Source organism: Psammomys obesus, unplaced genomic scaffold (genome assembly GCF_907164565.1).
Source record: "Psammomys obesus unplaced genomic scaffold, mPsaObe1.curated_primary_1811, whole genome shotgun sequence".
Taxonomy (NCBI): Eukaryota; Metazoa; Chordata; class Mammalia; order Rodentia; family Muridae; genus Psammomys; species Psammomys obesus.
This window is the reverse complement of record NW_026592510.1, coordinates 13,430,118-13,443,144: the sequence shown is the minus strand read 5'-3', so window position 1 is coordinate 13,443,144 and position 13,027 is coordinate 13,430,118. Positions and strand designations below refer to the sequence as shown.

The window sequence follows — 13,027 nt, the reverse complement described above, 5'->3', positions numbered from 1 at the left end:
CCAGGCCTGGGGATTTGCGTATCTATTCGGTTACAGATGGCAGTGTGGTGATCTGAGATCCACAGCCCCATGGTTCCCTCTCTCCCCAACACTGAGATTGCAGGTACCTGCTGAGGTGCCTGCTCTTTATACTGGTTCTGGGGGTCAAATTCAAGCCCTCACACTTACACAGGAAGCACATGCCCAACTGAATCGATTCCATAGCCTCTCTTTTTTTTTTTTTTTTTCTTGGAGATTCACCATGAGATTTTATTAAAAGCAATAAAGAATGCTTGAATAGAAAAGTAACACTTTTTTCTTTGTGTTACAGGAAAGAGCTCATCCTCTCTGGTACTTTAAGTCCAATTAAGGACCTGCATCTGGGAAAATTGGCCTTAACTAAATTTCCAAAGAGTCCAGAGACATGGATTCACAGGTGTGGCTGATATGATAGTGTTGCATTCCTGTTCGGTGTTCAAGGTCACACCTTATGAAACACGGTTATCTGTTTGTTCAGAATGGGAATTATGAAATCATATTACCTACATTTGAGTCTAAAACCTATCACTTGCTCGCTGAGTGTCCACGGTAGCAAGTTCTTCCAAGTCTGAGCTTTCACTTTCATAAAATGTCAGCAATAATTATACTTGTCTCACAGAATTGGTAGTTCAGTGCTCCTGAGATCATGTATATAAGCAGTACTACAGTGCCTGGCATATAGTAATTGCTAAATAATGTTGGCTGCTTTCACCCGTCTGTAGCAGTTTGGGAGACTTTGTTTAGATACTTAACTATACATGGGCTTGTGTTCCTGGTAGATATGGTGGTCTCTCTGGCGGATGTAATAATTAAAATTAATTTTAAAGGAATGTAAGGGTAACTGAGCTGTTTGGACTAAGTAAACAGCTATTAAAACCATAAATACAAGAGACATTTTTAGGGTGAAACAGCTAAAATACAAGTAATGGCTCTGAAAATTCTGTGGTTGTGAACCATGCGTTTCTGAGGTCTTGTGTAACTCTTTTTACTTGGCTAAAATGTGGTGGTGTAGCCTGCTGGTTGGTGTATGCAGAGACGTCACTCCCAGGAAGTTTGTCTTCCTTATGCTTCTAGCATGTCTCAGTCATGGACACTGTTGGGTTCTTCCTAAATTTCTCAGTCATGGACACTGTTGGGTTCTTCTGCAGGTTTGAGGCATCATGACTGTAACCTTGCTTTTGGCCAGCATTGTGAGTTGGCTCTTACCAAACCACAGTTAGCTATAGTTTTTTCCTCACCAGAAATTGGCATGTTATGCCCCAAAAGCCATGTGCTAGTGTTAGTAATTGGAGATCTGTAATTTAAAAACAAAACAGTGATTTGTTGTGAGACTTCATTGTTTAACAATGAAATAAATTTTCTTACTCATTTTTTCTGAACCATGGGTTAGAAATTTTTTAGTCTGAAAGTATGCTTCCATAAAAATATGAACTAGGCAGAAACCTTTTATGTTGCTTTTGACTGAAATGTATGCTGATGCCAATTATACAGAGACCAAAGGAAAATCTGTGATTAAAGACGTTTTAAACCTTGATGCCTCAATATTTTTTGGTTGTTTTTGTTTTGTTTTGTTTTATGCTGTCAGATAGAAAGTATATTCAGTGAAAGCTCTCAAAATGAAGCTTTTTGTTTGCAAACAAGTGCAGGTGTGCGGGTGAGGCTTGCGCATATAACCAAATACAGGGGTCTGCTGCCTCCTCTTGTCGTCCAAAGCCACTGTGGACTAGGAGCTGCTCCGCGCCCAGCCCACCATGCATAAGCACTTGGACCGGCTCCCTTAGTGTTTCCTTGCCAAGTAAAGTTTGGAAGTTGTCTTCTTAGAACTGATGACCTCTTTTTGAGAGAAATTAAAGTTTAAAAAAAGTTTTCCTTTCCTGTTTGTCATTCTCATGTCCCCCTTCTGGTTCTTATTGCTAGGTTGAATTGTATTCCAGAGCATAGTAGCAGCAGCCCCTTGACATCCCATGTGTGAGCCTATGGATAATTATTATTTTGCAGTATCTGTACATGCAAACTAAGAGCAAGAAAAACTGACTTTCCCTGTCTCACCTGTGTTCATCCCTCCTCTTTCCCCCATGTTGTATTGACAGGCGCTGGGTGCTGCAGCAGCTAAGCCAGGAAACTTCCCTGCCTTCCTCTGTGGCCAAAGGACACTTAGGAACAATTCCTGCAGAGAGGATACAGAGAATAATACAGGAGGAGATGGAAGTGTGTAGTGAGGCAGCAGGGAGGTATCCTAGCAACTACAATGCCTGGTCCCATCGCATCTGGGTCTTACAGAACGTGGCCAAGCTGGATCTCAAGGTAGGACTATTATTCTTTCTCCATGGCCAAGGCTGCCCACCCACGCTTTAAATCTCTGTAGCAATTTACCCTTGAAAGTAATGTTCCAGCAGCCCCAGATAATCAATGCAGTTGTGGTTTCCCGAGAAATCTTCAAAGCTGCAGAAGGGTTTGCATTCTCCACTGGTGCAGCTTGGGACACGGGTAAAGGAAGTATATTGCTAGACCAAAGGCATACAAAACCAAATGGAAAGTCTCAGTACGACTCATTAAGATTATTAAACTACTTAGAATTGAAATTAGTTCATAGTATTCTCTGGACACGTGTCAATGAGCTGAATTAACAGGCATTCTTTATATCCTTTGCTCTCAGAAAGAAAAGGAGAAAGCAGGGACAGACTTGGGAAAGAGCCTGTAAGTCACCTTGAGATTCTCAAAGACCTCCCTTCACAGGCCTGTGATATCAGAATGATGGTGGCATCTACACATAAGGGTTGTTTTTTGTTTTTGTTTTTGTTTTTTCTCCATAAGTTCAGTATAGTTCTCACAGCCTTTTGGGTTTTTTTTTTTTTCTTTAGAAGTGGAGAGATGAAGGTTTCCACAGTATTTTGTCGCTTATAATTAGCCACATTTGCATGAGTTGGAACATTTAGTGCTTATCAGTCAGAATCCTGATAGCCCCTGTCTTCCTTTTTCTGTTACAAAATCATCTCCAGTTTTCCTTTGTTGTTTATGGTGGTAGAATTCCATAACAATATATGGTGCTTTTCTAAAAGCTTCCTAAGGTTGGGGCAACTAACAGAGGTGGAGTTGAAGGTCAGCCTGCCCCAAGTAGTGATTGAAATTCAGAGAGCTTCCTGTAGTTGAGGTTCACCAGCAGTGTCCTCTGTCCTTCCCAGTTGTCTTTCCTCATTTCCTAGTAAGGGGTCTTTCAGGGTAAATACAGTTGTCACTTCCAAGGGAATTGAAGGTAACAGTCAGGGAAGAGTGGACCTTTCTGTTTCAGTTCCTGTTTGTGAGTTACAGGAGGTAGCTATCCAAAGGAGTAGATAGAGCACAGGGTTAGAGTCGCGTCAGCCTGAGTTCATATTTGGCTCCTACATGGAAAGTAATCCTTTGAGATTTTATTTTTAAAATGAAGACTCTACTGTCTGTCTTGAAGTTAGTGTGGGGACTGCCTGAGTAACTGATCAAAGTATTGGGTATCTTTCACACAGGTTTCTTTTCTCTGTCCTCCTACCAATAAAAAGGTTAGGATTGGCTTAGTGCAGTTTATTCATGGGAAATACTTAAGTACTTTTATTCCTAGCTGCTGTCCTGGGCACCCAGGCTGTTTATCAGCTGGAACTCTACTTGAGAGCCAACAGTTAGAAAATAGCATAACCCTTGGAGGGCCTGGGGAGCTCTGAGTCCAGTTGGAAGCACTGGAAATGGTTCTGTAGAAACAGCTGCTGAGTGTAGAGATAGACAGATCATGTCGGGTATTGTCAGGGATGTGGAGTACTGCAGTTCCTCATCTCTGCTCTTTAGCATGGTAGTGGGGTAGGGCCTTGCAGAAGAATTGGGACTGAAAGGCCAGTGAGATGAAATGTTAATGGAAACTTTCCTACTAGTCCTGGCCCCTTTAGGGCGTATTCTCATAAAATCAGAGACAATAAGCCAAGGTGAAATGAGACCATCTTCTGTTTAATATATAGCGTATTGATGAGATTTTGACTCATCTCCCTCGATCTACTTCTGAACTCACATCTTGCCACCCTTCCTTGAGCTGCCCTCTGGAGGATTTGCTGTGCTCTCCATCGCTGACTCAACTCCACTAGCATTCTTGCTCTGTTTGTTTGTTGTTAAGTCTCTTTCTGTTGATAATAGCCTGTGAGCCCAGCTGGAACATGCTCTGTACCTTGTCCCTGAGAGGAAGAAGTTAACAAAAGTACCAGTTGTCTAGACCAGCTTAGAAGTGCATGTAAGTCTGAGTGTGGAGGTGCACACGTGTAATCACTACTACTCAGGTGCTTGGGCAGGGGTGGAACGCAGCCTGGGTGACATAGGGGGTTCAGAGAGGCTGTGGATGGGCAGCTTAGTGAAGTCTCATCTCAAAGTAGAAGTGAGGGGAGTAGAGAAGACAGAGGGAGTGGTGTAGCACTGGACTGAAGCATGGCTACTGCAAAATAAAAAATAAGAAAGACACTTATAAAGCGAAGCACATAAAATGAGCTACCAGTATTTCAAGAGTAGAAAGCTGAAAATGGTGTCTTGAAGAGCTATATATTCAGTACTGGTAATAGGATGGCACTGAGCTCTGAAAAAGTTATTGCTGTCTTAATAAAAGGCAACAGGATCATGTTTCTCTCTTAAAGTAGCTAGAATCATAGCATTCTTGTTTCATATGCTTCATCTGACGTAAAGAAACAATGGCAGAGACAGTATGTATGGTGTAATAATTAAAGGTGCTACTCTGGCTGTACAGACCTAATTTGTATTCTCATTCTACCAATTTGCTGTATCGCCTCAGGAAGCTACCCAGCCTCTCCCCTGCTTTCCTGCCTGTGAAAAAGAGTGGAATCCCTTAGCAGCTGTCCTGTAGAGCAGTGACCGTCACAGTGTTCTTCCTTAGTACTCAGCCAACGCTGACTATTAATGTGAAGGTTTGATATGTGAAAGTAGCATTTGTAATTGTGAGAAATTAGAAAAGCTTGCCTCTGAAGTGAGGGATGGGTTAGTGTGGCAGGGCATCGCAAACTGCAGCGTGTTAGTCTACTGAAGATCTCACTTTATTAGATGTTTTAAAGGAAAAGAGTAGGTTATTGGAATAAAACTAAATATAGTGTAGACTTTACACAGTTTTAATACATTAGCATTTAAGGAAACAACAAATACTTTTGAGTGGTTGGGCAGGACCTGGGAGGCTGTAAATGCTCAGCAAGTGTTTTTGTGTACACATAGTGTTGTTATGGTTTGGGTTTTGTTTGTTTGTTTGTTTGTTTGTTTGTTTTGCATGTTTTTAGTAGTAAACATAATAGTGCTTTAGTCATGAAGAAAGGTTAGAGACTAATGTGCTGTGGGTAGAAACGTGGTATTTTATGTTTCTATGCTTAAACACATGCTTTTGTAAATTTTAAAGATTATTAATTTTTGAGGGTGAGCAGAATGATAAAAGTGAGCAAAATTTATTGTGACTAGCCAGTTAACAGTTGATTAGCGTGTCATTTGACGTGATAGAATAAAAAAATAGAAATGTAAAAAAAAATGTCAATAAAGACACAAAAGACAAATGGCATCATTAACAAAGGAGAGGAATGCAAATCATAACCACAGCAAGTGAAACACTGTTTCATTCCAACTAGAATGGCAACAGTAGTGGCAGAGGTAGCAAGTGTCACTGAGGATTCAAAAAGAAGGAGCCCTTAATGTGGCTACCAGGAATGTAATCTGGTTCTATGGCTATAGAAAACAGTTTAACATTTCCTTAAAAGAGAGAGAGAGAAAGCTGTAGATTTGCTGTATATGAGAGGGGCCAGGTATAGTTAAAACCAGTAGATTGTATTCTTGGAAGAGAAAGAATGGTTCCTTTCGCCCCATTGTGGAGAACTGGAGGCATGTTCTTCTAAATCCTGTGTGAGAGTGTTCATAGTCCTAAGCTAATGACAACTCAAATATGTATCATACGAGAAAATGAAAACCAAAAGTGACATCTTGATTCAGTGGGCTCTTGACATAAAAAAGGTATGAAATACTGGAACACTATGTAATGTAAATGAATCTGAAAACATTATTAAAAGTAACCAGATTCAAAATCATTCCTTACGATCCATTTATCTGTTCAACAGAGATGGTCACAGATGAGTGAGTGCCTGAGACCAGTGCAGGGATGGGAAGTGAGTCCTCATGGTGATGGAGGGATTTTTACAGATGTGTGTGTAAAAACATTTGAATTCAGCAATAATGTCTACACAATTCTGAATATGCTAAAAATACAGGTTTATTTATCAGTTTCAAAGCTTGAAGTTGATTAGAAAAGACTTACACACCAGCTAAGAAATTAAATAAACACTATATTAACTCTGTGAAATAATTTTAAAATAAAGCTTTTTTATAATTTTTAAAATGTTTTTAATTCAGTTTACATCCATGTTGTAGCCCCATCCTTAGAAAATAGGAGCTCCCTTTCCCATCCAGACCAGCTCATCAAGTTGAATCAGGACTGAGCATGTCCTCTTTCCCTGCAGCGTGCCAGGGGGAAGTGATGAAAAAGCTGGCAAGCGAGTCCGTGTTTGATGCAGTCCCCATTCTTTTATTTGCGGACCCACATGAGGCCCAAGCTGCCCATCTGCTACATCTTTATAGGGGGCCTAAGTCCAGTTCATGCATGGACTTTGGTTGATGCTTCCAGTCTTAAAAAATAGACTAGGTAATGATAAAAATATATAAACTCCAGCAATAAATCTTAGTACATATAATTGTATACAGATTCTGTTAATGGTGACTATGCCATGCAACACAGAGAAAAGAATCTTTGGTTGGTTTGTGATAACTAGTAACATTTGGATTGACTTTTTATGAATAAACTGAACTAGAATGGACTTTTAAAATCTGAGAAGAAAGTAGAGTCCTGGAGAATGGTATGCTAGGTAGAGTAAGCCATGTAAATACGGTATGATCTCACATTTATGTGGGATCTAAGATAGTTTAAGTTCTGTGGAAGCAGAGTAGAATGATGGTTGGAAAGTTGAGAAAGGAGAATTGCTGGTCATAGGGTACAAAATTATAGTTAGGTAGAATGAATAAGCCCTATGATCTTATACCGCTTAGCGACCACAGTTGTTATATGGAAGGCTGAAGCGATCGCTTAGTGGTTAAGAGCACTCACTCTTGCAACAGGGGCCCGGAGTTTGGTTCCCAGCACCACATGGTGGCTCCCAACTGTCTGAAGCAGTTCCTAGGGTTCTGACACCCTCTTCTGACCTCCACAGGCACAAGGTACATACGTTATGCTCATGCATAACATGCAAATAAGACACTGAGGCACAAAAATTCAATACATTTTTTTAAAGAATAGTATCATGTATTTAGCTAAAACTTGCTGCCAGGATATCTTAAATAATCTCACAATAAAAAATGATGACTCAGGTAATTAGCTTGGTTTTATAATCTCACGATATACACATGCCTGTTATGACATTGTATATCACAAGGGCATACATTTTTTAACAATTACTCCTCAATAAACCTGGAAAAAGAGAAATCAATTGTAGTAGTATATACTGGGAAAATGTTTACAGTATGTGTTTCAAAAGTAGAGGTTTAATATCTCTTTAATGTATACATATCTGTTAAAAGTTCATAAGAAAAATAAATGACTTATGGATAGTAAACTGAGCAATTCATAAATGAAGAGAACAAGACAAGTGGGTTATTTACAAAGAAATAACAAAGGAAAACCAAGCATATAAAAACTGAGCTTTCTTTATAATTAAACACAACCATTTTTATATAATATTAACAAATTAGTAGTGATTAAAAATTTCATAAGAAGTTTAGGGAAAAAAAAAGTTTAGGAAATTGGCATTAATAATGTGCCTCCACTAGGATGATAAATTGTATGGTCTTTCAAGGGACACTTTATAATGTATGTCATCAGTCTTACAGAGTTTTCTTTTCATCCCAACAAGTAAACTTCTGATCATTTCTCCCAAATAACAGATTAGATATGCACATTTTATGTGTAAGAATCTCACTCATATGAGTGGAAACAAGGGGATAGTCAACTACTCATCTTGAGGATAAAATGCTGTACAGTAGTGAAAGGTGCTGTTGCAGAATGCTCGTTACCATAGCAATGATCCACCTGACAAGTAGAAACATCTGGGAGGAGGGTTTTACTTGACTTACAGTTCTGAGGGGCTGTGATCCATCATGGCAGAGAAAGCATGAGGCAATCGGCCACATTTTGTCCTCAGTCAGGAAACAGAGCAAGTGAATGCTGCTGCTCAGCACAGCATCTTCCTCGGGCTCTGGCCCAGCCTGCTCTGCACACATTCAGGATGGTCTACCCTTAGTTAAGTCATTGTGGGAATACTCACACAGACATACAGAAGTGTCTTTCCACGTTGATTGTGAATCTAGCTAAGTTGACAATGAAGATTAACCATCACCAATGTGCTTACAATTTAAGCAGAATAGAATCACTTCAAAAGTTATTTCCCAGTAGGTTCATGGGTGATGTGTTTTTTTCTGTTCCATCTTAGTGCTATTTCTAGAATGATCGTTTTTACTTAATTAGGGTCGGGTTTATTTCATCCTATAACTCTTAGGTCATACTCTATCACCAAGTGAAGTCAGAGCAGGAACTCAGGCAGAAACTTGGAGGGAGGAACTGAAGCAGAGGCCATGAAGGAACACTGCTTACCCACTTGCTCCTTGTGGTTTGCCATACGGGACCACTTGCCCAGAGGTGGCACTGCCTCCCACGGAATGGGCCCTCCCACATCAGTCATTAATCAAGACAAGTACCACAGTTGTTTACAGGCAAGTCTTAAAGAGGAATTCTCTCAGTTAAGATTTATTCTTCTTAAATGACTATTTAAGAAGAATATTATGTTGACAAAAGAGTATTATGTTGACAAAAACCTAACCAGGACAGTCACTTCTGTAATCAGGGGAAAGTTACTAGAAATGTACACGACATGGCATGGGTGTTTTCAGCGTTTTGTTTTAAACCAGTCAACCGCTGTGTTCTAGAGCCCTGTCGCTATGTTTATTTATTCATCGTTTTATATGGAAGTTGGAAAAGAATAGGTATACTTAAGGTATATCCTAAAAATCATTTATTTTGTCAGTACCTGACATTTAAGCCATTACTTTGTGTTTTTAAAGTCACTTAAAAGTAATTGCTGTCTTTGTTTTAAAATCAATGCCTCTATACCATTCTATTCTAGTGAAAAATAAGTCTAACATACGAAAATGCCCTGAAATTCCTGGTTTCTTTTATGACTTAACATGCATCCTTACTCATAGAGAAAAGAATAGAGTAGGATTTTGTGTTTTGTTTTGTTTTGTTTTTTTCCCGTAAGAAGTCTTAAGCTGGGACAAGTTCATGTACATGTGTGTTTGTAGAGGCCAGCGGTTGTTTTGGGGTCTTTGAATTGCTTTCAACCCCCTCAACTGAGTCTTTCCACCCATCTCTCTCCCCCCATCTCCCATGTGTTGTGTATGTGTGAGTGGACAGATGTTGCATGCCTGTGTGCACGAAAGCGAGCAGGCGAGCACCGTCTTCTATTGTTCTTTTTCTAATTGCCTCGCTAGAGGACCTCCCACTGGATCAGGAAGTCACCATTCTGGCTGACCAGCCAGTGAATTCTTGGCATCTACCTTTTTCTGAACTTCAGTGTTGGGGTTACAGGCATGTGCAGCCATGCCTGGCTTTCGCCATGGGCGCTGGGAATTTGAACTCAGGTCCTCATGTTCATGAAACAAACGCTTTTCCGTGGAGACATCTACCGAGCACCTTTTTGAGGAAGTCTCTCACTGGACCTGGAGCTTACAGAAGTGGCCAGACTAAGTGGTCAGCAAACCTCTGAGAGCCTCTTGTCCCTCCCTGCCTAGCACAGGGATAGCAGACGTGTGCCCCATGCCTGTCTTTTTCCGTGGGTGCTGGGGGTCTGTACACAGATCTTCATACTTATGTGTTAAGCACTTCACCAACTGAGCCATTGCCTTGGCCCCTTTAAGGCCATTTTAAAAATAATTAGATTGGTTTCATTGAAAGACTTTCACCCATGTATTGCTTTTGTTTCAGAGTTAACCTCTTTTTAAATAATAGACAAATATCTAGTCAGAAACAATCTAAAATTTTTCATGTTGGTATGTGCACTCAGTTTAGATAGCCGTGGTATTAATCAGTCCATGTTAAGAAGCCAAACTAAAAACAAAAGCTTCTAAAGATGACTATCTGTGCTATAGATAATGGGCTGATTCTTAAAAATAATAATAATAGCCTTAAAATGAAATGTTTTCAGATAGGGGCTAAAGTAGAAATGGCTCTAGGTTTGCCAGATATTTTTCTTGGAGACTTCTCAGCTGTAGCTTTGTAAATAATGTAGTGCAATGGTTGAACCATTAGAATGTAAGGAGCCATCCCTCAAGGAGATCACTGCTGATCTGAGGCCAGTCTGGGCTCCGTAGTAGGCTCCAGGAAGTCTAAGCTACAGAGTGAGATCAAAACAAAACAAAACAAAAACAAACAAACAAAAACCTCAACTTGTAATAGAGCATGTTAAGCCTGTAATGACATTCTTCGTTTGATAGCTAGCTGTCCAAACCAGTTCCAAACAACACCGCTCACAGATGCTACCAAAACCCTTAGCACTCAATATGAAATTCATTAATTTGTAACACAATGTTTTAACCTCTTTAGAACTGAACTGTATCTTACCCATCCATTACTGTCATCACTGATAGGAGTTTGAGGCAAATAGTGGCAATTGGGATTCCTTGGGAAATTCTGTTATTTGTGCATCATAGTTTGTGCTTAGCTTTTAGAATTAAGAAGTGGGACAGAACAGATAGTCACTGCCTGTGTGGCATTTATTATGTAAGAAGTATTAAATGGAATAAGAATCAAAACCACCTCTAAATTTGTTGTGTATTTTTCCTTCTACAGTAGTATTACTTGTAAATAAATACTCTAAAAATTCATTAATTTGGAATTTTTGTTGTTGTTGGTGGTGGTGGTCATTGACAGTGTGGTAAGGTGAAGTGAAAGAACGACAAGTCCATAAACTCTGTGCTCAAAAAAAAAGTTCCTTTTTGCTTTATAAGGGAAGGTAGTGTGCATTCAGTTTCTAAGAGAGCATCATGCAGGACTTTGTATACAAGAGGCTGGTGACAGTGAATCCGAGAGCACAGGCGGTGATGGAAAAAGAAATGCCTTTGTGAACACTCTTCTCACTTCCCTTTTTCTTCCTACAAGATCCTTCTTGACGAACTGTCTTCTACTAAGCACTGGGCGTCCGTGCACGTTTCAGACCACAGTGGATTTCACTATCGCCAGTTTTTGCTGAAGTCTTTGATTAGCCAGACTGCGATGGACAGTTCTGTCCCGCAGCAAAACTCTTTGAAAAGTGAATCAAAAGATGAAGAAGCAGCAGTTTCAACAGAGGAACCAAGAGTGAATCTTCCCCAGCTCCTAGAAGAAGAGGTAGAATTCTGCACAGATCTTATTGATTCTTACCCAGGACATGAAACCCTTTGGTGTCATAGGTAAGAAAAGAGAAAACCCATGTCCTCTGATTAACTGGGTGTGTCCTTATGAAACTTGCAGGACCTGTTGTATCTGACTTTTGTCTGTGTATGTGAACATGATCATCTAATTGTAGAGCTCTCCTGGCTGAGTGAGAAAGGGCCTTTGTTCATCATTATCTCCACCGTTGTCACTGTGAATATGAGATTTCTCACACATATCTTTGCCTGTGGTTTAGATTCACCTTTAACTACAGAACAGAATGACTTGTGTTACTTCCAAAACAGTATAGAAACAAAAGTTAACATAAAAATGTCTCATGACTCTTTGATCCTGACAATTAGCATATCAGGGATGGAGTGCTGCCGTGTGTTTTCTAGAAAAGTAAAATCTTCCAGATAATTTTGCTGCAGTCAGGATTGAAACTAATGATTAGGTCATGTGATATAAGGTAAGCTTTACCTTCTCCCCACTCCAGTGGTCTACAAATTAAGTATCTTAAGTATAATAACAGAAAGGCCAGCCATTTTACTAACCTGGGTTTTGAGGACATTATAAAAATCATTTTGGAATGAAGTCCCAATGAGTTAACACTTGCTTCATTTATTTTGGATCTTTATTTGGAAGTGTCTCCATCTTTCCAGGTCCAAATTCTGCTTCAGGTCATAGGATTCAGTTTGTGAACAAAAGACCTGTCTTTGCCAGGCAAGAATAAGGACTGTAAAAATTATTTCCTAAGTTACTGAGTCCCCACGTCTTTCTCCAGTCTGGTCTTTCTCATGGCTTAGATGCTCTGTTAGATGCTACTCCACGCTAAGTACATTCAGAAGGCAGAATTTATCTTTCTCTTTTTATAACCTTGGTGAGTAGACAGTGGTCTCTTCATAGCAAGCCTTCTGATTGCACAGTTTTAAGGAAGACAGGATGTGAGGCTATTGTTTAGAGACATGGCTGTTCTGATGTACCTCCTCATCACAATAGCAAGGCCTTAAAACATTAATTTTAAGGCCTTAGCGCTTGAATGAATGATGAGATGTAAAAACTTAGAATCTGTCACATGTCATGTCATAGTTTGTATAGCCATTGTGTCCCCCATGAAGACTAGAGATTTTGCAGAGCAGTTTTCATCTTAATAAGCAATTCCAGGTAATAGCTGCACCTAGATTGAAAATAGGAATGGCATCTTTTATGTGCTTTGCTCAGAGCCCAGCTCTCCTCTGTTGAATACCGATACATAAGACTAAAGCGGAGGTTTAGGAGAAATCGTAAATGACTCAGTGAGTAAAGGTGCTTGCCAACTAGCCTGATGGCATGAGTTCCATCCCTGGAACTTAGAACGTGGAACATGGTGGAACAAGACAGTTGACTTCTGTACCCACTCATAACACACACACACGGGGGGGGGGGGGAGAGGGAGAGCGAGAGAGCGAGAAATAAATAAAGATAGATAGATAGATAGATAGATAGATAGATAGATAGATAGATAGA

General features: G+C 39.9%; 1 protein-coding gene across 1 annotated transcript in view; it reads left to right on the top strand.

Annotated features, from left to right (window-relative positions):
- Positions 1-13,027, top strand: part of Ptar1 (protein prenyltransferase alpha subunit repeat containing 1) — a 41,787-nt gene that overhangs the window by 19,456 nt on the left and 9,304 nt on the right. Inside the window, exons 4-6 of the mRNA XM_055613825.1 lie at positions 311-415; positions 2,109-2,322; positions 11,270-11,559. Of these exons, the coding sequence (XP_055469800.1) occupies positions 311-415; positions 2,109-2,322; positions 11,270-11,559 (609 nt within the window). The remainder of the gene's footprint in view (positions 1-310; positions 416-2,108; positions 2,323-11,269; positions 11,560-13,027) is intronic.